Source organism: Equus quagga, chromosome 4 (assembly GCF_021613505.1).
Source record: "Equus quagga isolate Etosha38 chromosome 4, UCLA_HA_Equagga_1.0, whole genome shotgun sequence".
Classification (NCBI taxonomy): Eukaryota; Metazoa; Chordata; class Mammalia; order Perissodactyla; family Equidae; genus Equus; species Equus quagga.
The window spans coordinates 31,510,670-31,531,818 of NC_060270.1; the positions used below are offsets into that span (position 1 = coordinate 31,510,670).

General features: G+C 35.0%; 1 protein-coding gene across 1 annotated transcript in view; it reads right to left on the reverse strand.

Annotated features, from left to right (window-relative positions):
- The window catches only part of OSTN (osteocrin), a 41,624-nt gene extending 21,163 nt beyond the window's left edge, over positions 1-20,461 (reverse strand). Inside the window, exons 1-3 of the mRNA XM_046658021.1 lie at positions 20,337-20,461; positions 7,877-7,975; positions 4,994-5,208 (exon numbers count right to left, since the gene is read on the reverse strand). Of these exons, the coding sequence (XP_046513977.1) occupies positions 4,994-5,208; positions 7,877-7,975 (314 nt within the window). The 5' untranslated portion in view covers positions 20,337-20,461. The remainder of the gene's footprint in view (positions 1-4,993; positions 5,209-7,876; positions 7,976-20,336) is intronic.
- Positions 20,462-21,149: the final 688 nt, after the last annotated feature.

Consider the following 21,149-nt stretch of genomic DNA (forward strand, 5'->3'; position numbering starts at 1 on the left):
TAAGACTTGGTAAAATTCTCCTGTGAAAATATCTAGATCTGGTGCTGTCTCTTGGCAAGGTTTAAAAAAATTCTCCATGGTAGTTGGACTGTTTTTGTCTTTTTTTGGGGGGTCAATGTTTGTAGATTATATTTTTCTAAAATTTTATCCATTTTTTCTAGGTCTTCAATTTACTTAGGCAGAGTTGAGCAAAGTAGCTTCCTATGCTTTTCTTATATTCTTCTGTTTTGATGGTTATTTCTGTCTTGTCACTGCTAATTTTGTGAAGTTGCTTTCTACTTTTTTCTTAACTAGGTTAGCTAGTGGCTTGCCTTTTGTTGTTTTAAGAAAAACAGTTTTGCATGTATTTATTATATCCTGTGTTTGCTTTAAAAACTTACTGATTTCAGATTTTATCATTGTTAATTTCTACCTTCTGCTTTCTCCCCCCTGCTTTTTCTGCCTAACTTTGCTATTCTTTCTAGATTTTTGTTGTGTAGTGTTTGCTTTATTTTTACTTTTATTACTATAATGCTGATTCTCATCTGGTATTTGCTTTATCTGCCCATAATATTACATTTTCTGTATTATTATTTTCAATAAAATATGTAACCTTATTTCGTATTCCTCTTTGACCCAATAGCTAATGTAATGGCATGGCTTATACATTCCAGCTTTATACCTTCTTGTTTTCTGGTTTTGTTATTAAGTTCTAGTTTCACTGTATTTTAGTTAGTGAATGCTTTTGCATTAGATCTGTTCTTTAGAATTTCTTGAGGGTTTGTTTGTCATCTCAGATGTCATAAATTTTGTGAATATTCCATATGCACTTGAAAAGAAGTTATATTTTCTATCTGAAGTTCAGAGTTCAAAGCAGATTTATAAATTCTATTTTATGGATTATGTTGTGCATATCTTCTATAAATTTCAATATATAATCTGTCTTGGATTTTAAAAAATGAATTGTCTCCTATTAGTAATACTTCTTTTTTTCTATTTCTCAGCATTCCCTGTGGTTTTTCTTTGATACATATTGTTGCATCATTTTTTATTTTTAATTTATGATTTTTCTTGTATAATCTGTCCATTCTTTTGTTGTCAACCTTTATAAATCTCTTTATTTTTAGGTGTGTCTCCTAAACACAGAAAAGCGTTGAATTTTCCTTTATCAGCCAGTCTGAAAATACTTGTATTTTAATAGGCAAGTTACATCTGTTTACATTTACTGATATGATCAATATTTTTTGAAATCCATCATATTTTGTTATATTTATATATATGAATCTTTTATACAAAGTTTTTCACTTCATCTTATTTTATTGTGTTTTCTCTTTTATAGGAAAGTTTTAATTTTTATTCTTTCTTTTTCTTCTTCTCCCCAAAGCCCCCCAGTACACAGTTGTATATTCTAGTTATGGGTCCTTCTAGTCGTGGTATGTGGGATGCCACCTCAGCATGGCTTGATGTGCAGTGCGAGGTCCATGCCCAGGATGTGAACCGCTGAAACCCTGGGCCACCACAATGGAGTTCGCAAACTTAACCACCTCTCCATGGGGCTGGCCCCTTAATTTTTATTCTGGTTATTTTTGTACTAATATTTTTCTATGAAAATCCTTGTTCCTCTCTCTTTTCAGTTTTTGTCTTTTATTATTTAGAAAATGATTCATTACATTTAGTTGGTATTCCTTTTTCCTTCTTCTCCATGTCTCCAAGCAACTAATTGTTGTTATATCCTTTTATTCCCGGTTAATAGCCATGAAGGAATCAAAAAATCATTCTAAATTTATATGCTCTTACTCTTGTCCCTCAATTGTTTGATACTTTGATGTATCTATATTGTCAGACTGTATAACTGTAACACATGGCACTCTTTTCCTTGCAACCATCATTTCACTTTAATTTTAAAGTTATGCTCACACCAATTCTTATGATGATATCTCTCCAGTCATTTTGTTTTCCTGAAGAAAGTCATCTAGTAGCTTCCTCAGAAAGCGTTCATGAGAACAATATTCCCTAATTTTTTGCACACTCATAATAGTTTATTTTTAACTCGTATATAGAAATCTGTTTAAACGGATACTAAATGCTTGTCAATTTCCCTTTATTCTTTGTAAGCTATGTCAGATATATACATATCTCTAACATGTCTATAGATATATATCTATATATCTGTATATCTAACATATATAGATACATGTTAGAGATATATATCCTAATACAGTCTCTCTTTATGACACTTCCTGCAGAAATTATTGTGCTGAAACCTCAATGTAGTTTATATATATTGATAAAATTAATGCAATACATATTTGGTGTATATTCTATGTATGCTATTATAAGTTTATATATAAATATTTACATATAACATTTATATATTGATTTTCAAATTATTTAGTAGACTATGTTGCAAGATCCAGGAATCAAAGAAATAAGATTTATTATAAGACACTTATTTTCTCCACTTATTTCTTGGATTTCCATGGCCTTCTTTATAAATTGCTCTTTAAACATATTTTTTTCTTGCTTTGTGTTACAACTCATTATAAATATTTCTATGTTTCTTATTAATATTTGATTTCTTTGAAGGTTAGGGACTATATTTTCCTCCTCTTTTCCACCATAGCCCAACACAGTGCCTAGAATATAAATGAAACTAATTTGTATTTGTTTAATTAAAATAGGTCTGAATTTCAACATGTAAGTGTGAGATTATTTTTCAGGTACAGGTAGGATAAATTATAGTCCCAAAGTGATGATTTTATTTCCTAGTGTAGCTTTGAGAATCTTTCAGAACAGAAGTCTAGCAAATTGCATCCTGCATGTTGAGAATCATTGAATATAGCAAAGTCATAGACCCAGGCACAAGTATGACAAGTCCTAGAACTCCATGTAACTAGGTAAGACTGGAACAAAGAATATGGAGATGGGTGCAAGAAATAATAAGGTACCATATTATAAAATTCTTCATAGGATTTGCATAAGGAGCTTGCTTTTATCTTGTAAGCAATGGGGAACATTTCACAAAAAGATTCTTGTGTTAGATGATCCCCCTGATAGCAGAGTAAAGGACATATTGACGATAAAGGGGTGGTGATGGTGGTGGAAGTAGAGATGAAGAAAGAACAGAGAAAGAATAAAGATACATGCACCCCTATGTTCACTGCAGCATTATTCACAATAGCCAAGACTTGGAAGCAACCTAGATGTCCATGAAGGGACGAATGGATAAAGAAGATGTGGTAGACATACACAATGGAATATTACTCAGCCACAAGAAATGATGAAATCCAGGGATTTGTGACAACATGGATGGACTTTGAGGGTATTGTGCTGAGTGAAATAAGTCAGAGGGAGAAAGTCAAGTACTGTATGATTTCACTCATATGTAGAAGATAAAAACAATGACAAACAAATACATAGCAACAGAGATTGGATTGGTGGTCACCAGAGAGGAAGGGTGGAGGGGGGAGGGCAAAATGGGTGATTAGGCCCACATGTGTGGTGATGGACTATAGTTAGTTTTTGGGTGGTGAACATGATGTAATCCACACAGAATTTGAAATATATTATGATGTACATCTGAAAGCTATATAATGTCATAATCCAATGCTACTGCAATAAAAAAAATAGAATATATGCTATATATGCACAATGGAATACTACTCAGCCATAAAAAATGATGAAATCTGGCCATTTGTGACAACATGGATAGACTTTGAGGGTATTATGCTAAGCAAAATAAGTCAGAGGGAGAAAGTCAAACACTGTATGATCTCACTCATAAATAGCAGGTAAAAATGATAACAAACAATCAATAGAAACAAAGATTGGATTGGTGGTTACCAGAGGGGAAGGGAGGAGGGGGGGAGGGCACAGTTGTAATTAGGCACATGTGTATGGTGATGGATTGTAATCAGTCTCTGGGTGGCGAACATGATGTAATCTACACAGAAATCAAAATATAATGATGTACATCTGAAATTTACATAATGTTATAAACCAATGTTACCACAATAAAAAATTATTCTAACCTAAAAAAAATAGAGAAAGAAAAAATATGAAAAAGGTAAGGCCAGAATTAGGGAAGCCTTAACAGGAAAGGATATTCTGGAGATATTTAACATATAAAACAAATAGGAGTTAGAGAATTTAGTGAAAAATGGAATGTTTAGAGTGAGCAAAAGGAATTCTGGTGAGTAAAAGGAATCCTAGTAAATTCCCCCAATTCCAGACATTGGTAATTGGGTGGTCTCTTGTGCCATTGCTAACACGAAATGTACAGCATGAGAAGCAGATATTGAGGGGGTAGAAAACGAATTGTTTGGAATGACTGCTTTGAAGTACTGAGTTACTCAGTGATGACAGGGAGACTTAATTACTCTAATTCTGTTATCATAATTAACAGCTTACACAGCACTCATTTGATTTTTATGGAGATAAGTAATTATCCCCATTTTACAGATAAATAAGCTGAGCGTCACACAGGGTAAGATTCTTTTAGAAGTCACATGGCTAGAAATGATCAGAAATTTGACTTAAACACACGTGTTTCAACTCCAAGTCCTGACAGCTTTCCACTACATTTTGGTATAGGACGCACTCACAAAATTTGGAAAGCTTTGCAGCATGGGTAATAATAAAAGTAGTATTCTGGTTACCTCTATTAAATAGAAAACCCAGTTCATCAGAACATTTATCCCATTGCACACGCATTTCCACTTACCTCTCAAATACTGTCATGTCTCCTAATAACTATTTTGTATCTATACACAACAGAATCTTCCTTGGGAAATAGCATGATAAAAATATTAATGCATACTGTAGCAATCATTTTTCTCTGTAAACAGTTATTTCCAAAATCATACTACTAAGTGCACGAGCTACCTAACACAATGTCAAATCTGCTAACCTACAAGGTTTTCATTGGATTTTTAATGTGGAATTCTCTCTGTTTCTGAACTCAGAGTGGAAGAATTAAAAAAATAAAAGCGTTTCTTCTCCAAGAGTTCCTTACCTCTGTTTACCTTTATGCTCTAGAGAGCCAGCTGAGAGTCGGTCCAGGGGGGAGCCAAATCCAGAGAAGCTCCTTTTCTTCTTTGTTTCAATCACGTCATTCTCCAGAGACACAAGTTCATCAAGAAGCAAGAGTTTTGCTGCCAGATCAGTGGCTGATTTCTCCTCCCTGACTGTGGGTGGTGACTGCACATGTATGACTCCAGAATCAAAGGCCTATAGGGCAGGAAGGTGATTCCACTCGTTAAGAAAAAGAAATCTCAAATATGTATAATCGTCTGCATTTGGCTTTTGCTGTCTTTAGCTGACGTGCCTGTCATGAAACTTGATTTCTTGTGGAGTTATGGTCCAGAGAGAAAGACTTTGGGGGCAAAACCCCACAGAGGTGAAGTATATCCAAAAGAAAGTAAACGCACACACACACACCCCCAAAGAAAAAAAAGGAAAAACTCCAGGCTTGCCTCTAAAATTTAGTATATTAACTCATCATTCTTTCAGATTCTTTGCCAGTATCAGCTGCGTCTTTCCTTATCATTCCCATAGCACTTTATACGACTTTCCTCATCACACTTATTACATTTTCCTTTGATTGATTCCAATATATTTGTGTTGCATATTAGATTGTGAGTAACTGGAAGGCAATATGTCTAATCAGTCTTTCATTTCCTCTGTTCAATGCCTATCCCAGTATTTTGCTCACAGTTAGTACTCTATGAATTTATGATGAATATTTATTGAATGAATTCTGAAAAAACGAAACCTCATGCTGTTTTATTTTCACTATTCATTCATACTTTATTGATTCAAGCCTCTAAGCATCCACTACGTACCAGGATCTGTATTAGTCCTGAGGGATAGAAAAATGAACAAAATCCAGTCTCTACCCTCAGGCAGCTTACCATCTCTATCCATGTGATTTATTAACAAATATTAATGAGTGTCAATAGTGAGTCAGAGCTATCCCAGTGACTTTACTATCTCTTGTAAGATTTCTTGTTTGTTTATTTGTCTCTTACACATATTGCCACTTTGCGCTTCATCCAAGTCATAAAAGTATGAGTGTCCAGTTTGTGAAGTCTGTCTTTTCCTTTCCAAACCCCACTCACAGCATTTTTTTAAATACTCCTATTAACAATCTCAAGACATTGTATAGTCCAGGGGATGTTATTTTTTCCCCAAGATGCATATAATATTCCCCTATAGCAAGAAACTTTAGCTCCAGGTATCTCTTCTTTTTCCCTTTTTGGACACATTATTCCATGTGCCATACTCTTGGTCTTGGCAAGACTCTTTTAGTTCACTTCCTGTCTTTCTTCTTCTATTATTTTTTCCATTCTCTTTCTATTCTCTTCATTTTCTCCAATAAAAAGAAAGAGCAGTACTTTCTTTTCTTTTTTTTTCATTTTCCTTACATTTATTATTATAGGCTTCCTTAAATTCAGCAGTTTTTTAAAATTTTGTTTTCACAGATTCAGAATGTAATATAATCTTTTTTTAATAAGCCGAGTGTATTTTATTCTCTTTTTATTGCAGTAACATTGGTTTATAACATTATATAAATTTCAGGTATACATCATTGTATTTCAATTTCTGTGTAGATTACATCATGTTCATCACCCAAAGACTAATTGCAATCCATCACCATAAGAATAGCACTTTCTAAGCCTTTTCATCATTGACTCAAGCAACTCTTGAAACACTTATAGTCTGACACACAGACTCAAAGCTATTGAGCCTCCTCTTTGCTAAACCAATCAAATCTACACTGAGTCTGGTCAGTTTTCTCTGGAAAACCCCTCTTGCCCTGCTCTTCCGATTTCCATCAGAGACGGCTTTCATCAGGCCCTCTTGACTGCTTAGTGTACACTCTTAATCACCTTATAACTTGTTTATCCCCTATCTCCCTCTCTTTTCCATTCTATCTCAAATGATGCCATGAAGTTAATTATCCACAACACTACTTTCATCATACAAAAGGAAAATTAAAAATCTCTACAGCTCTTTGTTACTTATAATGCAAAGTCCACAATATGGTTCCAAACTCCTCTTAAAATCTCATGTTCTATCACTTCCCTATATAAGCTTGACAACATAGAAACTGGAGAAGGGAAGGTTGCTATAATCATGAGAAACACTAAGGAGTAGGAGATAAACCTTCGAGGGGCAAAGACAGGAGATATTTTATTATCTCTCAGAGCATCCTCCAAAAAAATGTTTTCATTCTTCCAACTGACACGCATACAAAATACAGGGGTTTTCTTTGTTTCTTTTTCTTTCTTTCTTATTTCTTTTTAAACATATTCTTAATCCTCAGAGAAAAAATTATAGAACTTAATTAAAACTTGTCCTTCAGTAAAATCCATTTCAGATTCTCACTTTGTTATTTAAGAAGTACAAAGAATATGTTTCTAATAAGATCAAATAAGCCAAATTAACTTTTCTCTGTGTGGCGATGTCCTCAAATTTCTTTTCCTTTGTAGTTTAGTCACGGCCACAAGAAAACATTTGTTCAATAATAAAAAGTTTGGCCCAAACTACTCAAATTTTGACATGTAAACAACTTCAAATTTCACATAAAAGCACTTCATCTTTATGTAATTGATTTAATTATAAATATGGCTGAAATGATAATGAATTTTCTCTTATGCTTTTTTGTTCAAGGGATACAAACCTTTGTTATTTTTATTTATTTATTTATTTAGCATTTAGATATCTGGCTTTCTCTGAATCCAGGGTGAGGATAAGACATAGAACAAATTCCTATTTGCTTGATTTTGTGGGTCGAGTCATCTCCCTATTTGTCAGCAGCACTTGCTTCTGACATTAGCAGAAATGGCTTATGTTCATAAAAACACATATGGTCGCTTAAGCTAGTTTCCGTTACCTCTGTTGTGACATCCACTGAGAGCACTCTTCCTGAGCTCCACGGCATCAACATCACAGCCAGGATCAAATGTGCACTTGCCAATCTCCAGTCCAGCATCTAAGGGTCACATACATCACAGTTAACATTTCTTAGTGTGGCACACAAAGATAGAAAACGAAAAATCCGATAGAGCTTGTTATAGACAGGTGATAAACCAAATTATTCAGCTTCTTTGTGCTGGAGTTCACCTCTGCAAAACTGAAACAATACTTAATAGAAGCTGTCAATCTCCTAGGATGAATTCTATGGAGACTTCATTTCCATGGAAACCTAGACGGGGGTTGTACAGCTATAATCATTATTTAATTCAAAGTAACCCAAGTCTGAGAAATCTAGTTTGTGTAATTTTATTCTTTGACTGTCTAAGTCAGGGATTATAACCTCACGTACCTAAGGGGAAATGTGTAAAATTGGCCAGGTATGAGAGAATACGGCTGGGTGGGGTCTGTGATCAGCCAGAGAGAATGTGCTGTGTCCTAAAGCATTTAAATTCAAAATCTGAAAAATAGCACAGATCTAATAGGAGAATATTTTTATGTCCCTGTGATATGTCAGGATTTCTTAAGCAAGATTCAAAAGGTGAATCTCTTAGATTAGAAAAAAATATTAAATTCATCATATCACAGTTGAAAAATTCTGTATGGTAGGATATAATAAACAAATTACAAAGTGGAATATATTTTCAACAGATATGAAAAAGAAAGATTAGCATTTGGAACATTTAAATAACTCTGATAAATAAAGTTTTAAAAATAGACACAATTAAGTAAAAATGGGTCAAAGTTTGTAAGGAGACATATATCTGAAAGTTCATAGCCTCATTGTTTATAGTAGTAGAAAACTGAAATCGATTCAAGTAGGAAATGGATTTATCAGTTGAGGTGTAATCATACTAGGGACTTAAAACAAATGATTTAAATATATGTGTATTTACTGTTAAAACAAATGACCTAATTGTTATGTGTATTTATATGTATGCATTTCAGAAAAACAGTTTTGGGGGAAAATCAGAATTTCTAGAACAATACATATGGAATGCTACCATGTTACCTAAATTGGAAATATACAAAGCAATTCTATATATTTTGAAATCTACGTATAATTAAAGTATAAACCGATGGAACTTGATTCATGATTATGCTTGCCTCTGGGGAAGATGGGAAGGAAATAAGATTATGGAGGAAACATAGATAGTTTTTATCTCTCTCTATTTTTTAAAGCAAATATGTCAAAATATCACATTTGTTAATTCTGTGTGGTAAGCACAAAGATGTGCCATTTATACACTTATGACTTTTTACATGAAAAGCTACGGTACATCCAATTAAGGCTTATCTATGATCTGTATCAGGCCTACTGGCTGCCAGTTTGGCCTCTGGGAAAGAGGGAGGCGGTGCCCGGCTGGGTGAAGATGAGGGACTGAGCTGTGACAGAATGGGCTTGACTTTGCCGCTTAGTACACGACTTTGGGAAGTCCCCCAGTCCATCCTTTATGAATGAGAAGTCGCAGTAAACTTCTATTTCCTTAAAAAAAATGATTTGGAAACCTGCTGGGAGCAGAAAGGAAAGGATGCTAGGATGGAGCTGAAGAACTGAATTTGAGTCTCATTTTTGCTTTAGTATTAGTGTGAACTTGGGTGTGTATCATTTAACCGACTTGACCTTTATTTTCCATATCTGTGAATGAGGAGTAATTCTCACCTCAGAAGAGCTTTGAGAGGATTGAACTGATTCATGCATAACTTCTTTATCCCATATAGTATTTATCATTTATAAATCAAAGAACATTTATAAGTTACTACTAAATTTTACTTCAGTAACTACATTCTCTTTGGTGTGACCCAAGATTTTCTTTATGTTTCTTCCTTAAAATACTGTTTTTGTGAACCTCAGTGTAGATCTTGGTAATCAATGTTATCTGCTAGAATACAGACAAATACAAGTATTTTATATAGACAGAGAAGCATCTGTATTTCCTTGTGTGTTAAGGCTTAAAATAGAGATAAAATATTTTAGCATTGACTATGACATTTATTTATCAAATATAATCTTAATTTTCACATAATGTAGTCTAAACTAGTTCTTCATTATGTTACCAATTAGTCTATTTTGGAATCTGGTCACATATTAGTCACTAGCTGCTTCTCTGTATTCCATCCTTTCTGGAAGAGGGCAGTAAATTGTCTCTGCATTCTCTTTCTGACAAATTGATATTTAAGCTGAGTTTTTTGGTAAGTGTCAACAACAATAAGTCACGATTATCTCTCTAAATTGAGACGGTAGAAAAATAACGAGAAAGGATGCAACAGTTACCTGGTAAAAATACCAACCAAAACCTGTATCACCTACTCCTTTAGAAAATCCACCACTGAATCGTATTTTTCCCTTCTGGTTTTGCTCTTTGACTTTCCCCAACAAAAAGGAAGATATATGAAAAACAAAACTCTTTTAAAAATGATCTCACACTTCTGGCTTATCTTTCTAAAAATAGCTTTCTCATTCAATCAAAGATAAACTACAATTGTGGTGTTTTTCTTCCTCGTTTTTTATCACGTTAAAAACAGGTCACAAAGTGTGAAATTGCCCAATTTTATAAGCCTTTCCATGTGGATTTCCTTTAACTATTTTTATGCACATTTTACTGACCAGGTTTCTCTCCATCTCCACAATCTTATAAATGGCAAAGAATGATGAGTGTTTATAATATTGATGATTATGTCTGAGGCATATATTTTTGTGCTTGGGTGTATATAGGAAAAATGTCATAATGTATCATCTTACAGATAACCACATCCTGATTATTTGGATAGGGCGATGTAAAAATAAATGCTGAGTTTAAATACACACATTTAATGGTTTAAAGACATGCTTGTAGCCAGTTAACCGAAAGGCCAAGTTCTAAATATGGCATTTGGTACGCTAATGAAAACAAACACCCTGGCACCTGCCACACAAAAGACATTTGATTAACTAGTTGAAACTTGATTGCTACAAAATTAGAAACAGAGGAAATTATAGGGAGGGAAGGAAAAGACCAGGTTCAGCCCCATTTCCCTATTTTGTTGATAGTGGATAAATATAGCCCATGATTTAAAAATCTGCTCCACCCCATTTACACTCCAGATCACAGAAAGAACCCTCAAAGGATGTTCATTGTATGAATATGCTAAAGTGGATGTGTTTGCAATGTTTACAGTACACCAATAAATTTTTTTTTTGAGGAAGATTAGCCCTGAGCTAACATCTACTGCCAATACTCCTCTTTTTGCTGAGGAAGACTGGCCCTGAGCTAACATCCGTGCCCATCCTCCTCTACTTTATATGTGGGACGCCTACCACAGCATGGCTTGCCAAGTGGTGCCATGTCTGCACCCAGGATCTGAACCAGCGAACCCCGGACCACTGAATTGGAACGTGTGAACTTAACCACTGTGCCACCAGGCTGGCCCACCAATAATTTATATTGAGTAATTTTTGAATAACATTTCTCTGAGTAGTGAGGAGCTTCAAAAGAGACAATGGGCATGGGAACTGCCTTATAAGAAGATGAGGTTTGTACTTTATTCATTTTCAGCCAGTTGGTTACTATGTGGATGAACTTTCACTTTTAAAATAATACTGCTGAATAAAGAAACATCTTACTTTACATGACATCGTAACCTTTGTTTCAAAGACTTTACCCCCTGTAAGAACTCATTATACCCAGAAGGGATCCTCCAATCTGGCTGGAGTGGCAGTGGAGGGAGCAAGGTGGGGAGGTGTGAAGTTTTTTTTCTTTTTAATTTTTTATGTGGTCTAAATAGTTTATAACATTGTGAAATTTAAGTCGTATATTAATGTTTGTCAAACGCCATATAAATGTGGCCCTGCACCCCTTGTGCCCACCATCCTCCCGCCACCCCACCCCGGTAACCACAAAATTGTTCTCTTTGTCCGTAAGTTTGTTTGTATTCCACATATGAGTGAAATCGTATGGTGTTTGTCTTTCTCTGTCTGGCTTATTTCGCTTAACATCATGCCCTCGAGGACCATCCACATGGCTGCAAATGGGCGGATTATGTCTTTTTTCACAGCTGAGTAGTATTCTGGAAGGTGTGAAATTTTGTCACTTAAGTTTGGGAAACAGCACATATTCTGTATTCCTTCAAAACACTGATAGAGCACATTGACGTATGAAAGGCCTTGAAAGTCCAGTAGTAAAGCAAATGGTTTAATTACACTAAAATCAGAATTAAATGAGAAGTCTGTTAAAATGAACAAAGATATTTGCATTACTGAGAATCAGTGGTGCAATGAGTCATTGTTATTGTGAAAAAAATCTCTCAAAGGGCTAGGGCAGAAAAAGAAAAGATTCAGAATCACTGATCTAAAAAAGAAAGGGCAAACTGGGATGGGAGGAGGTGTTAGAGTAAGAGAGGATTAAGTTAAAAAAGAGAAGCAATATTAGCCAGTATCTGATCTAATGCACTTTTTAACTAATGAAACTTTTAAACTATCTGCCTTTGAGTGCTGGCTGGTGCTGAAGAAAAACAGGCTACTGAGGTGATTACAGAAATTTCTCTTCAACAATACCTGGCTTATGGATAGCAGATCTACCCATTAGAAATTCACAACAGGACTGAGTTTGGGAGTGAATCTCGGTAACTTCTGATAATTATTTCAATTTACTCTAATTTCTTGATTGGAAATATTCAAAATAGACTATCCACCCCTATGTTCAACAAAAATTAAAAATAAAGGACTTAATTAAAGATAAAGAACTTAAAAAGTAAACTTTTAAAAAAATTCCTCTCTTCCCACTTTGATACAGCACAGACATTTAAGTGAAATTCAATAGGACATGTTATAACGGGTCTCTAGTTCCGATACTGTGAAATGACCATGTGTGCCTGTCCACAACGGTGCCCACAATCCTCTTTCTCTGAAAACAGCGTTGTTCTTCTAGGCAAGTGGTGAGTCAGCTTGGCCCCTAAGTAAGTCTGTAAAACAGCAAGTTCTTCTTCTGTATACCCTTTACCCTGACCCATAAGTTATCATCACCGAGGTCTTTCTGATAATAGAGAAGAGCTCCAGGAATAGTAGATAACAGAGAGACTACAGTGTTTTATTTTAAAAGAAGGCCTAAGAGGGACAATGCTTAACATGACACCTGTGTGGCTCAGTGTCATAGAAAGACCAGATCTAGGTGTTATGAGACTCAGGCCCTGCCTTGGCTCCGTTGCTATTTCATGGTATGACATTGGGCAAAACCTTTCCTGTCTAGACCAAGCAAAATGGGTTTGGTGTAACTGACTCTAAAGTTGCATCTAGCTTTTTAAAAGTCTGTTGGTGAATCTGGCTCTTTTCTGGTGGAAGTGCAGACCCTGCAGGTAATGATAGAAGCTCGTGCAGGTTTAGCTAGGAAAATCTTCCTGCTGCCCCTCCGGTTAGCCAAGTCTAAGCATTAAGATTGCATCTAGGTTTTGACATAAATATGAGCCTCTTGAATTTTAAGTATTTCTAGCTGAAAATAGAAGTCCTCCAAATCTTTGATTTTAAGATGTCATTTATGCTGAGAGATCCCATTTTACAATTGTATCTTAAAAAAGAAAAAATGCTACCAATTAAATTATGGCATGCTATCAGGTGTAAGATTCATTCCAATTTAAGAGATGTTAGGTGTGCGTCAGAATGGATGAATTACGGCATATCTATTTACTGTTAATTGTTTACTTAGCTGTTTTTTTTTTTTTTACTTTTCTTCATCATGCTTAATCATTGTGCTCAATTCTTCCACACTTTTAAAGCAAGAATTGTTAGACCTGAGGTTCCAGATTCCGTAATGTGCAGTTATATCCCCTCTTTTGGGCTCAGAGAAGGCAAGGATGGTACAATATTTAACTTATCACATACATTTTAAAATAATATAATTAATATTAAAAATTTTAAGGATTTGACTGAGTCCCTATTCCTCTGCATTTGGAGTTAATAGTTTGTATGTCTATCTAGATAAAATAATCATTTGAATATTTTCACAGTAACCATGAATCTTCATGTTGGTGGATAAAAATTAGGGCTTTTTGATAATAGAAATTTCTATATCTGAAACCACCACCAATATCACATATACACCCATATATGTACAGTATTTTTCACATATTATTCCTCCAAAAATCTTCTTTAGATGAACTAACGAATATTTTAGAAATAAAACTCTTTCAGTCAGTAAATAGGTATTCAACATCAGAATGGTATTTTTATGATGGTGAGGAAAAAACTCAGAATTAGACTTGAAGGACTGGGGCAAATGTTCTTACTGCACTATTTATTGGCCTGCGATCTTAAGTAAGATGTTTAAAGTGTTGAAACTGTCCAATAAAACTAACTTTATGAATTCACAAAGTTTTAATTAACTAATTTTAGTTAATTTAAAGTTATTTAATTAATTTATGAATAGCACAAATCATTATGGGGTTGGCTTGTTTGCCAAACAAGAGCAATAGAAGTATTTAACTTTATATTTAATTTTATTTATTAAAAAGGTACAAAGACATACATTTATCTGTGGAAAAAAACTGCATTATTTTTACTGTTATTTTACCATAGTTAAAAACTTTTCAATGAGAACTCTAAATTGCACGTGAAATTTTGTAAAATATAAGATAGCACGGAAAGATTTATGGCATGGTACAAAAGTGATTCTTACTGAACTGAAGGCGGGTCTTTGAAGCAAGTCCTTCCAGGAATATAAAGCTTATACTCATCAACCACCTAGGGGATTTGAGTCATTCATAGAGACCATGTGAAAAACTGACAATCAACAGGATACATTACAGTTTGACATTCTACAGATAATCTTGATATTTCAATGAGTGACACTTGAATAAGGTGTTAAAGAAGGTTGTTTTCAGTTTCTTTGATGAATGACACAACCAGGTGCTTAGACTCGGACTTCGGGGTCTCTTATTGGCTCTGCGATTCCACAGCCTGCGGTGAAATCGGCTCCAAGAAGAGAACTCACTGTGGCTGTGACACTTAGAACTTTAGAAGTGGCGAATTGCTTTTGGATTCTCCTAAGCTCAAATAAGAAATTGAAAATCACTGAGGATTTTCACCCAAGAGCCATTGAAATACAAATTGTAGCTTCTATCACTAACAAATATATCATCTATATCATCTCACAAAGGTACACCTGAGAAATACTCATGGTGCTTAGCCGTTTATTTAAAATTCTCTTTGAAATCTGTCATTTTCAGTAAACTGGGTGAGAAGCGTTTTGCTTTATGTTTGAGTATGATTCTGAAAGGAAGGAGCAAATTGAGACTGAGAAATGTAACATTTCACATTTCTTTTAAATTAAAATATTAAGAATGCATTCTTTCCCATTTCTCACTGCTCTTCAATCGGCAGTAATAAATTTTCCAAACTCACAAAGCCAGCTAGAAGAAGAGCCAGAACAACTTACATTTTCAGACTCTCACTTTTGTGCTCCTTCAAGTATAACCTATTTGTAGAAGTAGAAAACATTTTTCCATTTCCAAAAGAAATGGCTTATAAAGTAAAATGTTTATGGGTGAGGTATTCTTAATGTGGCAGACACCTGCATTTTAAAATGACTTTCCCTGAATGTTATAAACCAGGAAAAATGACAATTTACTAGCATACATGTGTTAACTTATTTTAGTTTATCTGGCACCATTTTCATTCTTTTTCAGACACTATTGCCTTCCAAAATTGTAAAATTTTGTTGTTAACTATCTCTATTTCCTTTTTCTATTTGGAATTTTCAACCAGACTTCTAGTATCTTTCTTGCAAAAATTTAAGAAAGCAGAAACCTATGATGACACTTTAAAGGAAGATCTCATTCTTAAAAAGCCCAGGTATGTATGTTTAACAAAGTAGTTAGTCATCACTGTAAACTCCTTGAGAGTAGGAACTACGTCATGTTTACCATTGTATCCCAGGACACAACATAATGCCTGGCACAGAGTCAACATTGTAGGATGAACGAATGAATGAATCAGACTTACGTGGTGGGTAAACAGGAATGCAGGGCAGATATTAATATCCCAGTTTTATTGATATGGAAATAAGGCTTAGAGAAGTAAAGAGATTTGCCCAAGCTTTACATCTGCAATAATATGTGATAAAGTTCATGCCAGACTCCTGGGTATGTCCATTAACATTTCACATCCCAGATTCTCATTCTAATGAAAGGGACATGCATCAATATTCCCCAATAATGATCCCAGTAGAGTTTAAGATTTCTCCTTATCAAACATTAATTTGTGCTTAGATCCCTGAATCACTACAGGTTTCTTGATATAAAACTATGTCACTTAGAAATAGAAGAGACTTTGTGTATGACTGTATATAAAGGAATGTGGTATTTAATTCTAATGCTTAATTATGGGAAAAACAAGAATCTTTAAAATGATGGATGGGGAAGCTGGTAGAGTTGCACATGAGCACACTGTTTGGCCATTTGATACTGAGGCAATTTTTATGCGGTATAAAGAGGCTTTCAAAGGGTAAAGTTGGATCAATGCAGTTAAACATGGCATATGTAAGCCTGAGGATCGTGTGGAATATCACCCCCTCCTTCATCCTTTACCCCGCTTTGTCCTTATATATAATATTTAATAAAATATTTACTTACATTTTAATTACATTAAACTAGCCAATATAATCAATGAAAAAATACTCTCTAAGATGTAAATGAAGGGCTAAAAATATAAATGTTATAATACCCAAGAACAGAATGCATTTATCAGGTGTACACTGTATATCAGGCACGAGGGATACGAAGGTGAATAAGACACTCCCTCTGTCCTCCAGCTGCTCTCAGCCTGGGGAGGTGGCAACCTCTCAACCATTTGCCCTGCCCAGGGATTTCCTCCTGCAAGAGCACAATCTTCCTGGAAGGCTTCATTTCCTTGAAGCACAATTGTTGCAAATAACTTTTTTTTTTGACACTTGTATAATACTTCATTATTTTGAAATGCATCTATCTCCTTTCTTCTTCACAACAGTCATGTTAGCTCTATATGGAAAATATTATAATTCTGTTTTTTTAATAGATGAGCTGACACAACCTGGGTTACTTTGGAAACCTGGTCTCCCAACTCCTGGTATTGCATGTATACTTTCTAACAGAACAAAGCACCTTAGTAGAAAGAGGTTGGTTGGCCATTAAGTTACACAGACCTGGACATGATTCCTGACTGGTCATGTCACTTAGTCTCTCTGTTTTAATATCTTCATCAGGAAAATGGGGCAAAGACTTGGTTTGTAGGTTTATTATAAGGATTAGAAATAATACAGGTGGGGTGACTGGCACAAAGTAGTTAATAAATAATAGCTGTCATTATCCTGATCCGGCCTTCTAAATATGGTAACTTTTGAAAATGTTTCTTTCCACTTTTTGTTTTTATGAAAAAAATCTTTTTTTATCTTTGTTCATTTTAAGGAACAAAATTAGTCCTTGGAGTCTAGAATTATGGCAGAGTGATGGAAAATAAAGTATAACAAAGAAAGTAATATTGAGTGTGGGAAGGAAATTTCCCAAAGACAATTAAAAGTAGCAATCACTCTAACATTTGACGTTGCAGTGTATTATGCATTACCATTAATTTCAGCCATAATATTCCCGTGAAAAGATTAGCATACAACTATAGAGAATATCACAATGGGAAGAAAAAAAAGGGAAGAAATCTCAATTATAATCAGAGCATAATTATTCTTAAAGCTCTAATTATATCAACAAAAGAGAATTTTTAATTTACTTTTATATGATATATGTTTTGTGTTATAGTTCATAAGATATCTTTATTGACTTTGTTTTTTAAAAAATCACTCATTATGTAGTTGGAATCATGATATTCACTGTTTTTGTAATATTGACAGTACAGCGTAGTCAGGCTTGTGTCATGGAAGCAGAACCACCATGGGTGTTATGAGAATTAAGGACCTTGTTACAGAAACTAGACCTTACACGACTGCAGAGGAGGTAGAGGAAGAGGGGACATCAGTTTTTAATCTTCTTAGAGTCCTGGCATGGATGGACAAGTCAGAGCTTGCAGAGAAATACAAGCACCAAGGTGGGACCACAGGGAAGCCCATGGAGAGGTACATGGAAAGTCACAATTACGACTTGGTGGGTCTGCAGCCAAATTGCCAGTGGTAACCTGGAGGATATTTTAAAAATGCATTTTTCACATGTTTAGAGCCTTATGTGTCATGGGAATATAGAATTTTAGAAAGGAAGGGGGCATTCATTAGAAATTGTCAAATTTAACACCTTCAATAGATAGAGAGATGAGGCTCAGAGATAGTTAACTGGCCCAAGGGAGAGGAGATGAAGGGGTGCGATAAGGCAGATGAAGAACTGGAGGGAGCAGGGGGAGGCATGGCAGAGGAGTTGTTTCTGGAGGGAGAGGGTGCTTGGTGCTGAGGCCTGAGCAGATGGGGGATTGATAAGGGAGGAGGGGTAAGGCTGGTTAACAGCCAATTCAAGCCAACCAAGTTACCAGGCAATTACTGGCAGGTGATGCTAACCGCTGCCCCAGAGAGGTACCTTGAGAATTGTTTGGAGGAAGGAGGGGGAGGGCTCAGGTAAAAATGCTTCTAATCAGACATCTTCAGGCTCATGGGAGTTGGCCTGTGTAGAGAGGTGCCCAAGGCTAGGAGAGAACTTGTAGCTCACCTTTTGTACCCTCGGGGACTCCAGTGTTACTGAGGAGAGAATGAAGCCCCAGGGAGCTGAGGGAAAGCTGTTGAAGTCAGGACTGGGATTAGAAGTCTGGTTAACTGACTTCAAAGCTGTGTTCCTCCAACAGCACCACTGAATCTAAGCAAAAGTGATCTGGTCGGTAGGGACCACAGGAGATGAAATATCGGCAAGGAGGTTAAATTAGATGATGTCTGAAGATGAGCCCCAAGATTCTGTGATACCGAGTTTTCATTCCCCAGCATAGGGAAAACTGATTGAGATAGAGCTTCCCCGGGTAGTTCTTATACTCAGAAGTGCTGGCACTTCTAGTTCTTTTGTCTCTTTCAATAATAACAGAATATTATTGAGCTCTACTTTGTGCTTAAGGCTTGCTTGAAGTTGCACAACCACATAGTGACAGAATTGAGACAGTGTTTTGGGACTGCTTACTTTGAGTTCTATTCCTTTGAGACAAGCTTAATTAATCTAATTTTATTAATCAAATGTTCAAATCACTGAAAGCATTTGAACAAGAAGTTAAAATTATAGCCTGAGGTTCCCAAACCTAGTCTACTAAACATGTCCTCTTCTCTACTGCGCATGATTCGTTATATAAGATTCAGTTCAAAACCCTGAGAAATAAGGGAGAGAAAGCAAATGTCAACCTTAAATACCTTAAATGACTTATTGAGTGAAGCAATAGTGCAATTCACTGACAAAGAGAAGACTTGTATTTATATCTATAGGAGGCTTTCCTTAGAAAAGTTCTGTAAGAGCGCTGAAGAGTAAGCACCAGGTAAAGAGAAGACACAAAATGTGCCTGATGTTTTTGGGGAGACCACTACATAAAACCTTATCAACTCTATAGCTTAGAGGGTCATTAAAATCATCATAAATCAGTGTTAAAATTATTTAACTTCTAGGGTAACTCAGAAACCAATAATAGTCACATTCCTAAACCTATAGAATCTATAGCTGGAATTTGAAAGAGCAATATTTTTCAAGAATTGAAGTTATTGAGTGTACACTATTCCCATAGATCAAAACCTGAAACGAACTCTTGACTTTGTTCTTAAACCAAACTCAAATGTATGTTTCAGATGAACTCTTGATTCAATCACTTATTAGCAAGAGCACTTCAAATACTGAATAGACAGGATCTAAGTCTGCTCTAAACTATGTTATTAATATCATACTTGCATATTTGAGTTTTATAAAAAGAAAAACAGAGGATACTTTAGATTTGAAGAATATGGAATATAGAATTTATAGTTTGTTTAATTTAGGGAACTTTTTAAAGCTCCAATTGTGATAAAAATAAAGATAAGAAAAAAACTTTCTTTACTACCTAGGTTTTTAAAAGTAGCCCACCTCTCTACATTTAAAAGTTTCCGAAGATTGGACATCTTTAATGAAAGCAAAATTAATAACGTTAACATACGGATAAAATCATTATCTTGAGTTCCCTTTCTCTTTGTTTTGAAATGGAAAATAAAAAATAATGTAATAAATATGAAATATCTGAGCAAACAATTAGCTCCACCCTAAGTTTGCATTACAAAAATATCTGCTCAGATTTTCTACTCACTTTAGAGAGGAGAATGTTACCAAAAAACATTTCTAACAAAATCAAGATATAATAAAAACATTTGAAAAGTATGTGAAAATAAAAAAATAGTTAAGAGGAAAAACAACTAAATCTTTATCAGCTTTTCTATTTAACTTACCTTGTGAAAATCAGGAGATTCTGACTTTCGAGTCCTGTCTGTGCAGTTTCTCTTAAACTCAGCCCTGATGGAGAGTTTTCTCTCTGAGTTTTTATAGTCTCAGTTATACACCCCTTACTCCAATCCCTGCCTTTGCTTTCTCTTACATCATTTCTACAGATTTTCCACTGAACATTTTCCCAAGCCTCTCTTCAATTTCTCTCTCTCTTTCTCTCTCTCTCTCATTCACTTTTCTCTTTCTCTCTCTCTCTCTCCAGTTCTTCCTCTTCATATTTATTCTATCTATTGTTTTTATCATGGCATTTAAATAGCAATGGGAGCTTGGGCTCTGGAAGATTTCAGTATACATTTTGTATTGTGTTTCGCCTTAGACTCATCGCCTCTTCCTAAGGCTTTAGTCCAGCTCTGATAGTTAGAAATCATATTTGAGAAATGAAATGCACTAAGATTTGTTAAAAAGAAAGTCACTAGGGTCCTTGAAAGTAAGATTTAGGGAGATTATAATCCGAAACCCCAACTGATTTATTGCTATATATTTCGGACCTATAATTAAATGATCATGTACGGAAACACTGAGTAGTTTCAGCCTCAGTCAGGTGCACAGCGCTGTGTCAGTGAAACTGACAGCTCCTTCGTATTAGCATTGCTATACTGGGAAGGCTGTCACAAACCTATAAATACTGAACTGTGACATGCAGGCTATAAATGCAGACACTGTAATCACTCTTATCTTGCTCTTGTTTCTTAGTATTTTAATTTCTTTTTAACCAAAATATTCCTGCCTCGGTCTGAAAGTTTTCTTCATTCCCATTT